Below are 17,033 nucleotides of genomic sequence, written 5' to 3'. Positions count from 1 at the left end.
CTGCCTCCCGGCTAGAATTTAACTTCCTCAAAGGCTGGGGAAATTGGTCCCCTCTGAGTGTCCCCCGAGCCAGCACAGTGCCTGGCATGGAGCAGATGCTTAATGGATGGTGGTTTGTGCTAAGATTCGCATTGGTCTAATGATAATAACTGTTATTAACTTCACCACGTACAAGGTCCGCCGCGGGAAGGAGGACAGTGAGCCAGCCACGGAGCTGAGAACAGAGCCCCAGCCCTGGGAGAAGCCCCTCTAAGTGTGGGCAGCAGATGCTCTGAGGCCTGCCACGTGGCTCAGGGCACGGAGCCACAGGCCTCCACATCTGAAGACAAGGCCTGTCCCATGGCTGGGAAGTGCTGCCTTGCTCCCGCGGTGCCTGCAACTCCCAAGGATGTTAACCGCACACCCGCACCCGCCTTCCTGGGAGGAAATCCTGCCAGTGTTCTCAGGGACGTGGAACAGGGGGGCTCGACGGGAGGAGGAGCCCTGAGGCAGGGTGGGGCCTGGATCAAGGGAGCTCTCCCTCTGGCCTGGCCCCACAAGTCGCAGTTGAGGCTGCCCGCTGGGCTGGGCACTCGGTGGCCTTAAGCACTGCGTAGCTGGGACCTCTGCATGGTACAACTTCCCGCAGCCACGTCTCTGCTGCACAGCACACTCACCTCACACCTCACTGATCCTCCAAACTCTACCAAGGGGCAGACAGACTGATATCTCCCTCTTCTAAGAGTTGGAAAAAAAAGACCTGGAGGAGTCAAGCAACTTGCCCAAGGTCACACCGTGTGCTAGAGGGAGAGCCCAGAATAGAAACTAGGCTGAGATTTCAGTTATTATTTGGAATTGACAGGAAGGTATGTGCTAAAAGGCTTTTCTGGGCCTGGAGGCAGGAGGTTGACAGGGCTTTCCAGAAATCTCACCCCCTTTTCCAAGCGCACAAATTCTGTCTGGCTTTAAATCCAAAGTAATTCCATCTCTGCTCATTGGCTCTTAGACTCGGGAAGTGGCCCATTCCCTGTGGCTTCTTCCCTGGAGGATGAGTTCAATAAACAGAGCCCCTTTCTCATCTTCCTGCATAAATATTTCAGGAGACAGGAACAAACAGATCTGTTTTTGATCTGCTGTTGGTCACTCAGAAATGGGGGCTCCTCTAGCCCAGGCAGGAACCCCCTCTGCCCCCAGGCATTACAGTGTGCACCAGCCCTGGGAGACACAAGATAGCACCTTCCTGCCGGGGGCTGCCCACCTGGGCGGGGGAGCTGGCCAGAGCTGCAGAGCAGAGCTCGGTTCTTGCCAGAAGCCCCCCAACCTACCCACCCACCAGCTTGCTGTTCCTAGAAATTCAAGGAAATGGTCTGTTCCATGTCTGCTGTTCTTGGGGACACTTCAATCACCGCTGGCCCGAGACCACACTGCAGAGGACGCCGGGTTCCTGCACCGACAGGCACCGCCTATGGGGAAGAGGATGAGGAACCTCCAAGGGCAGGGGGACCAGAGTTCTGGCTGGAAACCTCGCAATGTAGAGGGCCAAGCCCCTCTAAATCACCCCCACACACCGCTTTTGTTTATTCATTCAAACGTTTATGGAGTACAGTGTTCCTGGATCTAGAATATTCAACGGCTCCCCATTGCCCACAGGATTCTGACTTTTCAGACTGTCATTTCCTGTGCTTCCCAACCACATCTCTCTCTGCTCCAGTCACTCTCCTGTTAGCCTGGTTCCTCCCTTTCCCCCAAATGAGTGCTTCCTTCCCCTTCCCAAATGCTTTTCTCTCTCTGCCTTTTCTCCTCTCCCCTTCGCTAGTCCTTCTCAGGATGGCTCGTGCGCCACCTCCTCCAGGAAGCCTTCCTGACCATCCCACCCCACAATGATCCCCCGTCCTCCCTGAGCTCCCTCGTGGCTCTCTGCCATTGCTGCCCAGGAACTGCTCTTGTGACACACTCGCACGTGGGGTCTTAGTTTTCCAATTCAGCTACAAGCTTCTAGAGAACTAGGTTCCAGCTTGTTTCGCAAGTGTCCGAGGATTAGAGCCACATCTAGACCTGGCTACTCCAGAGGTGAAGCTCAGATCTTAAGATATAAGATGCCAGGGTCCCACCTCCCAGAGATTCTGATTCTATTATTCTGGGGGAAGGGGGACAGGGAGGATCAACTGTTGATATTTAATTTGCAGTTCCCATTTTAAGAAGATTATAAAGAATTTCCAGACAGTGACAGCAGAATATTAAACCAAGCATTTCACAGGTTGCACACTCGTTGCTACGGCTTGAATGTCCCTGCCAAAACTCATGTTGAAATTTAATTGCCTTTATAACAGTATTAAGAGGTGGGGACTTTAAGATTAGGTCATGAGCCCAGGAACAGTGGTGCACGCCTGTAACCCCAGCACTTTGAGAGGCAGAGGCAGGAGGATTGCTTGAGTTCAGGAGTTCAAGAACAGCCTGGTTAACATAGTGAGACCTCATTGCTACAAAAAATTAAAAAATTAGCCAGGCATGGTGGTGCACACCTGTAGTCCCAGCTACTCAACAGATGGAGGCAGGAGGATCACTTGAGCCCAGGAGTTGGAGGTTACAGTGAGCTATGATGATGCCACTACACTCCAGCTTGAGTGACAGAGCTAAACCCTGTCTCTAAAAAAAAAAAAAAAAAGATTAGGTCATGAGAGCTCTGCCCTCATGAATGGATTAATGCTGTTATCCCAGGAAAGGGCTCCTGGTAAAAGGATGAGTGAATGACTTCAGCCCAGTTTCCTCTCCCTGACTCATGTACTCACTGGCCACGTGACACCTTCTGCCATGGGATGACCCTCACCAGATGCTGGCGCCATGCTCTTGGACTTCCCAGCCTCCAGAACCATGAGCCACATAGACTTCTTTACAAATTACCCAGTCTGTGGTATTCTGCTATAGCAGCAGAAAACAGGCTAAGACACCCATGAAGTCAGCCCTGGAGACAGGCATTCAAACCTCTCCAGGTGATTTGCAGCCAGGGTTGAGAACCACCACCGTGGGCAACGGGGAGCCACTGAAGGTTCTTTGCTTCTGAGTTCCCATGACAGTGCACAGACCGGCATCTCCTTCACCCCTGTATGCCTGGGCTGTATGGAGCACACATAAATATTTGTAGAGTGAATGAACATATATGGATGGATGCAGAGAGGTGAAGCTTGAACCAGAAAGCTGGAAAGGATCATTTTTCCATTTATTTTTTAAACTGAGCTGTAAAATATACACCATATGCCCATAGCACACAAGTCTTAAGGGTTTATCTTGATAAATTTTTACACGTGTGTAATTTTTACACATGTATATATTCATGTGACAATCATCACTCCAGAAGGTTCTCTCTTAGGCCCTATCTTAATTAGTATTATACCTCTATCCCCACCCCAGGCACTGCTGAAAACTGGATAGCATTTCATCAGAGAAGAGCTCTCCCACTGAGAGACGCAGAGTAGGCACACACGGGGTATATCCAAGAGACAGGAAAGATGCTGACTCAGAAAATTCCCTTATGTGTGCCAAGAGCTGGCATTTACACCAAACGCATGGAAATGAACACAAAGGTCCAGACAAGATAAATGACCTCCTCAAAGTCACAGAGCAAACTGGTGGCAAGACCCAAACTCTGCTCCTCAACCTCCAAGTTTCATGAACTCTTCACAAGCCTTGGCAGCCTGGAGTGCGTGTGTATCGTGGGGGACCCAGCTAAGAAGGAGACAGTGGCTGCAGGGTCTGGCTGGGTACGCTGGGGAAGGAAGCAGGGTGGGCAGCGACAAGGCATAAACTCACATTCATGAGCTCACTCCTGCACCCCGCCTCAAACCAGGTGATATCATCCTAAGACAATCGGGGAAACTGAGTCACAACCAGAGGCGGGGCAAGTAACCATCCCAAGATCACACAGCCGGGGAGTGTCAGGGCTGGGGCTCAGGCAGGAGCTTCCGAATTGCCATTCCAGTGCTCTTGTCACCATGCTACAATCACATCTTCCTAGAAGGAGCCTGCTGGACCGCTACCCCCTCCTATCTTCTCGACCCCCAGATCCAACCATTCTGGCAGCCCAGGCAGATGGGAAAGGCCTGTACCATGGGGTGGTCCTGGCCGGGGCTATCTCTGTAGGGGAGAGGGACACGTGCAGCACTCAGCTCCCAGGCACAAGGAGAGACCTTCAGGAAATGTGGGCCCTACCTCACTGCACATGGGCAACACGGGTGGGGCAGACCACCTAAAGTACTAGCAGGGTCACATCACTCCTTTGCTTAAAACCCCTCTTGGGCTCCCCAGCACCACCACAGCATGCAGCTCAAGCTCCCTGGCTTGGCACCCAATGCTCCTTGGAGCTCCTGCCTGCCTCTCCAGCCTTTTTCAACCACGCACTGCCCGCCCTTTCCAGCCCAGCAGCACCCAACTCTCATCTCTTCTGGAAGAGGCCAAATGTGTTTCCCCTTCCACGCGTATGTTCGTGCTGCCCCTCAGTCTGGAATGCCTTTCCTGCCCCTTCATCTGCCTCCTTGAAGACTGAGCTAAGACCTTTTCCTCCAGAAACCTTCCGCATCCTCCCCAGCCCCGTCCCTCACAGCTTCACCGTTCTGTGCACGCCTCTGCCACCTCCCTTCCCCAACGACCCTGCAGCCATGTGTCTTTCTGAGGGGCCTATGACCCCACTAGACTGGGATCCCCCTGGGGGAAGGGACAGCTTTGGTTCATCCCTGCATGATCCCTTCATCCTAGGGCTTGGCACACAGGGCTCAGCAAACGTTTTCTGGACAAATCTTGGATCTCATTTTATTTGCACAAGGGGCGGGGTTGGGGAAGGTGGTCAGTGTGCTGCCCAGGAGAACATGGCAGCCAGGGTGGAGAGGTACACAGAAAAAGGTCGGCCATCCTCTCTGCTCTACCCTTATTTCCCTGGCAAAATGGGCTTGCTCACGGTAAGCAGCTCTCTCTCCTGCCTCAGTTTCCCCCTTTGCCTATCCTGAGTCCCATTACTCTAGGGTCTTGCTCTCTGCAGGCTGAGCCCAGTGAATGACAACTACTTAAAGCATTATTATCCCTCTCAGGGGAATTTATGTTTTAATAACATCTAAAAGACCCAAACGAAGTGAAGCTATAGTAGGTTCTAGAAATGGGGATGTGGGAGGGCTTTCTGAAAAAAGCAACCACGAGGCACCATCAGCCATCGCTGCCAGGCCAGCGGGCCGAGACGCTTCTGCATGTGTGCGAGGCTGTGCAGGGAGACATGTGAGGGTCAGGGCCCTGTCGCCCTTCCCTGCTGTGTCAACCAGGGCGAGTGCCGCCCCCTCTGAGGCTCAGTTTCCCCATGGGAAAAGTAGGGACGATAGAGTTATAGGGGTACACGAGAGAATGGATGTACAGGGCTGGGCACGGGGGGCGGGGGAAGCTCAGGAGAGCGTCTTTGTTTCTGCAGCTTTTCAAAAGCAAAGGCCTGCACGGCTTGTGGCTCCCAGGCTGCGCTAGCGCTCTGGTGGCCGTGGGAAGGGGGTGGTTGGTGCAGAGGGCAGGCTTGTGGCCCCTGAGTACCCCCTCTGCTTCCCTCCACCCACTCTCCCTTCCTCCCTCCCTCCAACCCAGAGTTCCAGGGAAAACTTGGCCAGGAGACTTCTCAAGCCGATAAGGTCTGGCCAGAGGAAAGCTCTTAGCAACCCAGGTTCCCAACCCAGGGGCCCTTCTCACGGTTTCGGAGAGACAAAGGAGAGAAAGACTGCGGCAGCCCAGTGTGCCAGGACAGCTGGCTTCCAGAGGGGAGAACCAGGGGTCACGGGCCAGGGTGGCAGTCAGTCCCATAGGGCACACACAGCCATACCTCGGCAACCACAGCCTGCAGGCTGAGCAGAGGGAGCCCAGGAGTTGCTCCTCCTGCCTCTGCCACCACCATGACTGGGCCTCAGGGTAGTGGGGCTCCTGGTTGGTCACCTGGGGAGCCAAGCCTCTCCACTCAGGTGTCTCCTCCCACCTAGGCCAAGTTCTCAATGTCTCCTTTCTGGAACTTCCTCCCATCCCTCACTTTGAATCAGTCCTTGGCCTGCCAACAGCAGGCAACTACTAGAAGCCTAGAAAAGCCCACTGAATTGAAACGCATCCAGCCTGAGCCCACCATTAACTTGGGGGAGCCCCAGTCCCCACTCAGCCCTGTCTTCCCTGTGCCCCCCTGGGCAAACCTTCGGGATTATTTTCTCTGCAAAATAGAGGAGTCTCCTATCCATCTTTAGCACCCCTTCTGGCTCTATCAGGCCACAGATCTGTAAGAGTAAGGATTAAGCCCAATCGACAACATCCAGGGAATATTTTAGGCTTGCTCCAAATCTTGCCAAATCATGTATTACGAAAATCTATAACACACCCTTACTAACCGCATAGCCCTTTGGCAAGTGCTGTGAGAGGCACTAAAAAGAATCAGACGTAACCTCTGGCCTCAGCAAGCTCACAGTTAAGTTAGGAAGCCAAAGATCATGCTCACAAAATATTCAGCAAATAGCACAACAAGTTAGGCCTTTACCTGCCAGGTGGTACACAGTGGAGACCGGGACTACAGGACGTCTGAGGATTGAGAAATTCATGTGGATCTGGACCCTGAACAGGCCGGTTTCACAGCACAGCTCAGGCCCTGAAATAGCCTCGATCCATAATCACTTGAGTTTGTTCCCAGATATTTTAATGAGTAAGGCAGGAAGGCAGACTCAGGGCCTTTAGAAGACAGATTTGTGATAATAAAAAGTTATCAGATGGCCCCTCAGGTATGCAGAAATCCCCTTTCCCACAATCCCACATTTCTCAGAATCCCAGATTTCCCCGTGCATTCCTGCAAACCGAGCTTTCATCTGGAGGTCAGCAGGGCAGGCGTACGTAGCGTTTTCTTCATTAGTAAACAAAAAATTTAGGAATTAAATCCCTTTGTCACCTGCCACCAACACCTTTCTTTCCATCAGCTGTTCCAAGTCTTGGAAAGTCCAAGTATAATCTGGATTCCAGATTATAAAGCTGTTCGTTCTGAAGTCAAACTCAAGGTGTTTAAATGGCTTACCGCAAATGCCTCAAGCTAGTAGAGGCTGTTCCTTTCCATAAACCCAAAGGAGAAGCAGGTCTGAGCCCCAGGACCATCGGAATGTATCTGGGGCAAAGGTCAAGGTCATTTGACAGTGGAGACCCGGTCTCTCCGCCCAGAGACCCAGGCAGGGCTGAGCTCTGGGACCCACCCTCCCCAGCCTTCCACAGGGAGGCCGCCCTGCAGGGGGCCGGATGATGCAGATCGAGTTTCGGATGCTTTACTTGGCTCCCTTTTCAAGTGAAAGCAGGACACCAAATTTTTATAGCCAGATTATTTGTCCCAAGCATATTAAAACAGCCAAAATAGACAGAACAGGAAGAGAGAAAAGCAACTTTTCATCTGTACCAAACTAGCCTGACAGAGTAAAAACACATAGAGGCTGTTTGGAAGAGATGAACTTTTCTCTTCCACCCACAGAGCATGAATCAATTCTGAAATAAGGACTGCAGCAGGGGAGAAGTGGGCTAGCTATTGGAAGGAACTGCCTAAATTTGAAGGCCATGAAACAGTGGCGGGGGGAGGGACACACATTAGACATTACAATAAGCCATCTCCTTCCACCGCATCTACGCGGTGCCTTACTTACATCTTTCCATGTTACTTACGGATTGCAGCATGCTAGTGAGGCTGATACTAACTCCGCTTTCACAAATGGGAAAGCAGAGGCTCAGAGACACTCAGGGACTAGCCTAAGGTCACACAGTAAGGAGTAGAGGGAAGAGCAAGGCTTGGGTCTTCTGCCTCTGGGTCCCCTGCTCTGGCCACATGTTTCAGGGTCATTACCATGAGCCTGACAAAGTGGCAAGACACTGGCCTGGGAGGCAGGCGGAGCCCCTGACCAGCTGTGCCACCTTGGTAAGTTACCTCCCTCCCCTGTCTGGGCCTCTGTTTCCGCAACTATAGAAAGGAGAATAATAATAGCACAGACCTCAAAGGTTGTCATGAAGACTAAATGAATTGATATATATAAAACGCTTTTTACGTGTGTGGTATACATTAAGCACCCTGGAAGGGTTTAGCTGGTTCTATTATTGCTGTTGTTGTTACTGTCTTTTGGTCACCGGGGACCTAGCACCTGGTGAAAGGCTGGGAACTGCCTACTAATAAATTAATATTTATTAAGCTAGTCTAAATTTTCATATCCCTAAAAAGTGTGGAGTGCCATAGAGGCAGACGGCTGGACTAGATGACCCCAGACGTCTCTGAGGTTAAGCATTGATCCTGGAGGCTTCCCAGAAATTAGCATAAGCACCCACCCAGAGTGAGCACCCCTCCCATCTCTGGGCAGCCAGAGCCTCCAGGGGTGTTAACTTTTGACTTATACTGGGCCAGTAAGTTCAAGCCTGTGGCATAAACACCGCGGAAAACATTCACCTTCTCTGATTTCATGCAGGGCAGAAACCAAACTGCAGATACCTACTGGATTTTTTTTTAAGAGACAGGGTCTCGCTATGTTGTCCAGGCTAGACTCGAACTCCTGGCCTCAAGCCATCCTCCTGCCTCAGCTTTTCAGATAGCTGGGACTACAGGCATGGACTTTTAATACTTTATATATACATATGTAATCTCCCTATAGTTTTATTTTAAAGACCAAAGCCCAATCTAGATAATAAGAACGATTTAAAAAACAAAAATGGTCATAATTCAGCCCACTAAAAATATAAGGTAGAAATTTTTCTGCCAGAGCAAAGTTTCCTTTTGGAAAAATAAATGACCTCTCCCTGCTGCGTGAGAGCCAGGAGGGCCTCTGCCCTCCTTGTGCAGCCAGGGAGGCTCTGTGAGGCAGACAGCTGGGCAACTGAACTTGGCAATTGCACATCCTCCTTGCCTGGGTCAGTTTAAGTAGTGGCCCAGGGTCAAGCTACCCTCCTCATCGCCACGAACAGGGAGGGGGACAGAAAGAGCGCCAGAGTCAGGAGGCCTGGGTATGGACCAGCTCCATTCTGCCCTGCTGGGCCACATTTAACAGGTTACTTGGCCTCTCTGTGCCTGTGTCCTCATCTGTAAAGTGGCGATAATAATGGTAACCTACACCATGACATCATTCTAAGGGTTAAATGAGCTAATACATGTACCAAGCTCTCATCAGTGCCTGGCAGGCAGAAAGTGATGGTGGTGAACTGATTTGACTCCAGACATTTGCCCATCCGTTCCCTCTGCCTGTTCCCCTCTCCTCAGCTCCCCTCAGCTTTCATCTGCCACCTCCTACTCATCCTTCATGACTCCACTTAAAAGTGACTTCCTGATCCCCCTGACTAGCTCAGGCCCCCTGCTATTCCCAGAGTTCCCCACACTCCTCATTTCATAACCCCCAGGACACTCCTTAATTTTCTGATATTAACAGCTAACACTACCTTCCAGGCTTGTGGTAAGTGCTTCACGTGGATCAGCTCACTGCATCTTAATAATAATCCTTTTAAGTGCTACTATTATCAATCCCAATTAATGGATGGGGAAACAGGTGTTCAGAGAGGTTAGGCAATTTGCCCAAGAACACACAGCAAGTAAATGACAGAGTGCCATCTGTCTGACTTCAAAACTGGCATGCCTAGCCACCAGCATCCCTTGATCACCAGGGGCCATCTCGAGAGAAGACTGCTGCTTCTGGCAAGGGCTGCAGGCCTGGACCGGGCACCTGCACTCCCTGAACAAAGGTAGCTCCATGGGAATGGAAAGGACAGCCCCGGCTGGCCTCCCTGCTCAAGCAGCCCAATCTGGTGTCAGACACCATGTGCAGGACACCCTCCTCCCCAGCACCCTTCCCCATATTATTTACGTGGTTCCCAGCTCCAGCAAAGGCCACAGGCGAGTCTAAGCAGGACACCTCCACAGGTGTCACCCTCAAGGCAACCAGCATTTGCCCTGCACATCCTCAGTGGCAGGGCCACGGACACAACCGACAGTAGTCCCCTGCCTGGGCAGGGTGGTAGGAAGCAGAGTAGGCTCATGCCCCAGGATGAAAGACTTAGAAATTAGACCAATGTGTTCTCTGGAGTCAGACAGCCCAGGAAAAAATCGCTGTCCCCATCCACTAAATCTGTGACCTTGAGCCAATCTCCTCCGCTCACTGAGCCTCAATCTCCTCCTCTGGAAAATGGGATTGATGATAGAATGTACGTCATGGTTGCACAGAGTAAATGCGGTCACACGTGCCCAGTGCCTGCTTAATAACTGTAATTATCATGATGACGGTGATTAATCTTCATGGGATGTGGACCATTATGTGATTGGACTGAAACGGTCCTGGCTCCAGTCAGAAGTCTGGGTGTGCATCCTGCCTGACCCACATTCGTTCCGTGGCTAGGGGGTGGTCATGTCTCCACTCAGAGACTGTTTATTCTTCCTTAAATAGAGAGACCCTCCCCACCACAGTGGGGCTGAAGGGATTCAGCACAGTGACCCATGAATGTGTTCTGCACACAGCTCAGCCTGAGCAACCCGAGAGCCTCTCCTCTCATCGCTTCGTTAATTAATTGGAAGGAGGGTGCCAGCCAGAAACCAATTACAAAGTCCCTCCAGGGGCCTCTGTGGGGATGAGGGTGGGTTGAGGAAGGCGGGTGGTGGCTCCTCCCCGCGCCCCACCCCCACCCCACTTGTGCCTCCTTAGCAGCTGGTCCCACACTCCAGGCCCACAAAGGAGAGGCTCATTCTAAACAGCTTCTTTTCATGTGGAAGCCACTGGATTTGCATCTGTCCCTCCCTGGCAGAGCCTGCCCCATGCCAGCTGCTCCGAGCTTCCGAGGCTGCAGGCTGCTCTGGGCCCTGGGCCTGAGCCTGCAGGGTCTACAGGGAACAGAAGGGGAAGCAAATGGAGCTAATGGGGAGAAGCGGGAAGGAGACAGGGCTGGGCACAGAGGGAATGTGCACATTCTCTCATCTCCCGGACACCAGACACATGCTGTGGCCAGGCGTATCCAAGTCAGAATCTGGGCCGCCCTGGCTCCAGCAGCCAAAACTGCACCACTGCTGCCGCTGGCTGAGGCCCTGTCTGCTCCAGCTAGCCTGCCCGGGAGAGAAGTGGAAAAACTCACTCCATCGCCCGGCTGCCAGGGCCTGATGCTGCCAGGCCAGTGGTCCAGCCAGCGTCCACGGTCCCAACCAGCCACACTCAAGTCTGTGCCAACTCCACAGGGCTGGCCAGCGGTTGGGTAACTCTGGGGCCCTGAGGAGCCTCACGATCCTCCCCAGATACCTCTGAGAGTGCTATGGGTGTCAGAGTGGCAATGCCCCCGGGCAAGGGGACACAGGGCCTCTGAGCACAGGCAGGAAGCAAGTGAGAGACAGAGCTTTTCTGGAGAGTGAGCTTCATTGCCTAGAGGGAAAGAGAGTATGGAAGGAAAGAGCCTGCGATTATTGAGCACTTATAGTATATAGGCAAGACAGATCTCTACTGGCTGTACCCATGGGACTGTGAGACCCCTAACTCTGGACTTTGGCACATCCTCTCTATATCTGTCCCCTCTAAGGTCCTGGATCACAGGCCTGTGGCTAATGCGTCTGTGTCCCTAGTGCCAAACATGGGGCGGAGTAGGTGCTCAGCGGGTGCTGGCAGAATGAATGACTAGCCACACACCGCCTAGCACGAGAAGGGTGGATCTCTGGCAGAAGGGCTGAGAGGGAGAGGAGGCACAGCGAGGGTGTGGGCAGAGCGGGCAGAGCCCCTGTCCCACCCCCAAGTGTCTGGGAGCTGAGTCTGTGCAGGCACCTCTTGGCCTCTTAACCGACGCTCTGTGAGGAGCTGGCTCCCTCACCTCCTCTCCCAGTGGGGTCCAGGCAGGAAAGAGGTGCTGGGAGTGGAATGTCTGGGGGTCCAGGCCTCTCCTGGGTAGGGCACTGGAGACAGAGGGCCCTCCTAATTCCCCCTCACCATCCTGACTGTGGGTGCAGCAAGGCTCCATGTACCTCGCCCCCCACCCCATGCTTTTTCTCCAAGGGGAGAGGCTGCCCGGCAGGGAGAAGTCCAGACACCAGCAGGACAGGCAGGGGGAAGCAGCGGGGTAACCCGAATGGGACCAAAACACTTTCGCCTGCTCAGGCCACCTGAGGTCCGCTTCACAGTGCAGCCAGGTCAAAAGAGCACTGATCAGGAGTCGAGAGGACTCAGGTTCCAGCCCCTCCAGCCTCAAACGTGCTGGATGACTTTGGGCAAGTTATAATTTCTGCTCTCGGGGTCTCAGTTCCCCATTTTCCAAGGGCAAGGGTCGGGTGATTTGGCTGATTCTGCAGGGGCCCTAGAGACAGAGGGTCTTCGGCAAATGCAGGCTTGCTATTAACTGGGCAGGACAACACCATGCCTGGTCCTTTTAAATGCAGCAGGAGCCAGTGGCAGGAGAGAGAAGGCTGGCCTGCAGAAGGAGGGGCCAGGGTACAGCTGACAATGCTGCAATCAACAGCTTGGTGGCAAGGAGGATGCTGGCATCCAGGGTCTTTTCTTTGCCACGTTCCTCCTAAGTCCTTCTGAGATGCAGCAGGCATTTCTGCTGCTCAGGGTACTTTGTTCCTGGACCACTGACACCCTGAGCCAGCCTCAGGAACTCGAAAAGCATTCATGTCACTAGCACCTAACTTAACAAGGCATACCTGAGAACAGCGGAGCCAAGTCACTATAAGCCACTTCCCCTTCTACCTATTAATAGAAGCCCCACCTCTCATCACATCACAGGCAACAGCCCTTAAATCACTCCAAAGGGCCTCTGAGCAGTAAAAATGGGGTTGCAAAGTCCTGCATGACAGCACACATGCTTTTCTTATAGCCCCTTAACTTGTACTTTACACACAATTCCAACATCTTTTATCCTCTGCTATTTAGTTGATGGCAGTTTAGAAATGGATACTCAGGGGAAGCACTGCTAATCTGGCACATGACTGAGATGGACAGAGATAGAAAATTATAATATAAAAAGCAGGCACAAAACTCAGAGAATAAAATCTTCTCGAGCTATTTGTCACTGGGAAAGCAGCCTTTGCTCCCTCACCCCTGAGCTGCCCTAGGGGCACAGGGGGACTAAGACTGAGAGGAGGCAGCCCCTTCACCCTGGGATGTTCATGGCCTGGGAAGCTGCGTCTGGGCCTTCTCTCTGCTCTTGCTTCCTCCCACCTTCTCTTCTCCTCCTCCTTCCATAGAAACTAGGGTAGCTTCCTAAAATACAAACGGTAAAATAGAGTTTAAAACATAACCAGGAAAAACGCCATCAGGCTAGAAGGTCACAGTGCAGAGATCTCCGCAGCTCTGAGTTCCTAATGCCAGTTGGGACATGAGTTCCTCCAGAAACGCCCCTGGCGTCATACGCAGCTTCCCCAGCTCTTCCTCATGGCAAGGGGGCTGCAGGTATGTGGAAAACTGACGCTCACCCCTTCAGGGCTGATTTTCTGGCCAGAGCAGAGCTGCTCCAAGGTTCAGCAGAGGGGACCCTAGAGATCAACCAATTCCTGCGTTTGACAGATGGAAAGACAGAGGCCCAAGGATGAAAGTGACTGGTCCAAGGTCACGCAGCCTGTTGGTGGCTGATTTTGGACGAGAGGCCAGGGCTTCAGGCTCTGAGAGTGTGGCAGTTTTCCCCAGGGCACATGGAGGAGCCTCTTCTAGCAGGCTCGCAGGCAGCAGGACAGTCCCCAGGCCCACTCCTGCCCCCTCCTGCTCACTTTCCCCACAGGAACACAGCTGGTCTGTGAAGGGCTGGCAAGGGGAGAGAAGACAGGGTTAAGGTGGGGATTTTATTTAATCCTCTGAGCTGGCTTAAGCCAAAGCCACCCTGGCTAGAGCAGGAGGCGAGAGACATGGAGGGGTTTGTTGGGGGCTGGGTGTGGGGTATTAGTGAACGATCACTGGATACCAAGAAGTCTGGCCTGCCAGCGGGCTTCAAAACTACCCACCTTTACAGACTCCCTGTCCCACTCCTGCCTCAGGATCCAGGCCTCCAAGCAGTGCCCCTATACCGTGGGAGTCCCCCAGTCTCCAGGTTACTCAAGAGTGCAGAGCAGTGCAAAGATCATTGGCCACAGACTGAGACAGACCTGAGGGCTCTGCTACATACTTGCTGCGTGACCTTAGGCAAGTCACTTCACTTCTCTGAGCCTCAGCTTCTTCCTCAGTTAAATCGGACTGAACACACCTTCCTTGCAGGCCTCATGGGAAGGCTGCAGGAGTTCATGTACATAAAAAGACACAGGGGAGGCCCCGAGTCAATCCTCAGTGCTAATTATTACAAATCCCATATCCTTTATCTCTCTATCCAGGCCCATCCATTACTCTTCCATCCCTGCCTGCTTCCATCTTTGACGTTAATAATCTTAATGATGATAATCCCTCCCAGCTGAATAGCATTTGTATCATTTCAAAACACTAAGCATCCTACCCCTGCGGGCCACAGCAGTCCTGCCAGAGTAGCTAGAGATGAGGAAGCCCCTCCATCTCCAAGTTCATCTTCCCACAATGCTCCCAAGTCCCAGAACCAGGGCCAAAGCAAACTTTGGAGTTGAGCCCGAGGCCCCCAAACAAGCATGCTGTCCTTTGGCAGATCTCACGGGGGCTTGGGTAGCCCCTGGCTTACCAGAAGGAGCCAGAACCACCCTGCCTCCATCACCTGCACCCCGACCCTCCATCTGGCCCTACTGCTCTGACCATATGCAGGCTGCCCACTTTGGCCTCCAACTCCCCAGGTCTGAGGGCCAGCTGGGTAGCTGGAAAGGATAGAGTCTGGCCTTGGGTGCAGGGATCACCAAACCCAAAGCCAAGGCCAAGGGCAGGCTGTGAGCCCTTTGCAGAGTGTTGGTTCACACCCTTGATCTTATTGCTTCTTCAGCTGCCTGTCACCACCCCCAGGACCCATATTATCATCCTCAAAGTACACAAGAGGAAACTGAGGCCCAAAGCCCCCTCCCACACACACAAGGTCACCCAGGGTGTCTGGGATAGAGCTGAGGAGTGAACTCAGGTCTCCCCTGGTCCCTCGACCCTAGGTACTTTCCACTGCCCCGCCTGCTTTGCTCTTAACTCTTTCTTCCCGACAACAGAGAAGCCCCCAAAGTCTCTCCAATGCCTGGGCCCCTGTGGCAAGGCCCAGGAATCCTCCTCCAACATGGGGGCTGCCAGGATGCCCACCTTCCATTCCCTCCCCGTATCTTCAAGCCGGCCACCGCGGACCTTCCCTTTCGCAGGTAGCGACTGGGCAGCGCCTTCTCCAGAGTGGCGCTGGACTGGAGCCAGCGCTCCTGGGACTGGCGGCAAAGGCCGGCAGGTGGGGTGGGTGAGGTTTCCCCTCCACCGGCCTCCTCAGGGAGGGAAGCCCATTCCCACATCCACTGCTCAGCACAGTCCCTGCCAACGCGCTCCCCGCGGCGCGCTCCACCGAGGGACACCACGGAAGTAGCGGCCCCAAACAGCTCTCCAGGGGTTAAAAATGCAGCATCCCAAACAAGGGTTAAAAATGCAGTCCCTGGGTTGGGCCGGGCGCGCAGGGACGTTGTCCAAACCGCAGGGGCTGGCGAAGCGGCATCCTCCCCCTTGTCTCCGCAGCCCCTGGGGGCTGGAGTGACTCGAGCGACTTGGGGAGCAAGAGAGGCGCACGGCGCACCTTCCCCGCACCAGCGCCCCCTCCCCACGCCCACACCCCCGCACCCCCCGCAGCCCACGCCGGGGGCGGGGGGGAGGCTGCAGGCGCAGCCAGGTCCGGGCGCGGCGGGCGAGCGGCGCTTACCTTTGTGACAGTCATGCAGAAACTCCGCGGCGGTGCGGGGGCGCGGGCGCGGCGTGCGGGGGCGGCTGCGGCCCGAGGCGGCGGCGGGAAGGGGTCCGGCGCGGCTTGGCGCGCTCGCGGCCCGGCAGCTCTCGGCGCGCTCCCCGCGCCCCGCCGGCGGCTCGGCCGAGCCTGGGGCCGCGCTCCGGGCGGGCAGCGCGCAGGGACCGCTCCTCGGCGCTCGCCCGCCGCTCGGCGCTGATGTCAGCCCCGAATGTGCATTTATAATGGATGAGCCTCCTTCGCCGCAGGAAGGCGAGGCAGGAAGAAAGGGAGAGAGGGAGAGGGCCCGGCTGGGGGGCGGGGGGAGGAAGAGGGGCCGGGAACTCGCTACAAAGGAGGAGGCGGAGGGAGGAGGAGGAGGAAGCGCAGCCCTCCCGCCGCCGTGCCCCGCGCCTCCCAACTCGGTCGCCGGTGGCCGGGCACTGCCGCTCCCTGAGCCCGGGCCAGGCGCTCGGGCCGGCGGCCTTAACCCCTTCGGGCCCGCGGACGCCACGCGGCTGGGCGAGGCTGGCTCCTGGCACCTGCCGTCTGGGGGAGTGGGCGGCGGCCCTGGCTCTCGGGTGCCCCGCTGGCTCGGGGATGCTGGTGAAGTCACAGGCTGGACGGCCGTGGCGCCGCGCGGCCCGAGAAGACGGCCGGGCTCGCCCCCTGGAGGTTCGCAAAGTCGGCCCGTGGGCCGCGTGGCGCGGCAGGCCGGGAGGGGCGTGGCAGCCGCGAGCCGGGAGCCCAGCCCTGCCCGCACCCCACCTCTCGCAGGCCGCGGGCGCCGGGTCGCCAGACGGGCTTGTGTAAGCACTCCTTTGAAGCTAACTCCTGCAGCGATTAGCTTGCCCGAAGGCCCTTTTAGCCTATTTCGCAGAGAAGGAAACTGAGGACCAGAGTGGGAAGTGACTTAGACAAGGGCGCAGGACCGCACCGCTGAGCCCTTTCTCCTGGCGCCCGCTCTTTCCACTTCGCCGCAAGCTCCCTAAGGAACCCCTTGTTTTTAAAGGTGCGTTTCTAGAGACAGGACGGGCCCTGCTCTAGTCTGCACCACCCTTGAGTGCGCGGCGCTACTCTTAGGGCAACAGCACAGGTGCGTCCTGTCCTGTGAAGTGGACTAATCCTGACCTGGGTCACACTGTATCTTGGAGCTGCTGCACGGATTTGAGTGACAAACACCTGAAGCTGACCTCGCAAGTCTTGAGAAAGGAGTGTCCCAAATACCTGGAGAGAACCGGTTTCGGCAGATA

The 17,033-nt window shown here is 54.7% G+C and overlaps 1 protein-coding gene across 1 annotated transcript in view; it reads right to left on the bottom strand.

Annotated features, from left to right (window-relative positions):
* CORO2B (coronin 2B) overlaps nt 1-16,085 on the bottom strand; it is a 133,208-nt gene extending 117,123 nt beyond the window's left edge. Inside the window, exon 1 of the mRNA XM_045541820.1 lies at nt 15,760-16,085. Coding sequence (XP_045397776.1) covers nt 15,760-15,774 — 15 coding nt within the window. The 5' untranslated portion in view covers nt 15,775-16,085. The remainder of the gene's footprint in view (nt 1-15,759) is intronic.
* Between the last annotated feature and the right edge of the window lie 948 nt (nt 16,086-17,033).

This window comes from Lemur catta, chromosome 1 (genome assembly GCF_020740605.2).
Source record: "Lemur catta isolate mLemCat1 chromosome 1, mLemCat1.pri, whole genome shotgun sequence".
Taxonomy (NCBI): domain Eukaryota; kingdom Metazoa; phylum Chordata; class Mammalia; order Primates; family Lemuridae; genus Lemur; species Lemur catta.
The sequence above is the reverse complement of the archived record's forward strand: the minus strand, read 5'-3'. Positions and strand labels throughout refer to the sequence as shown.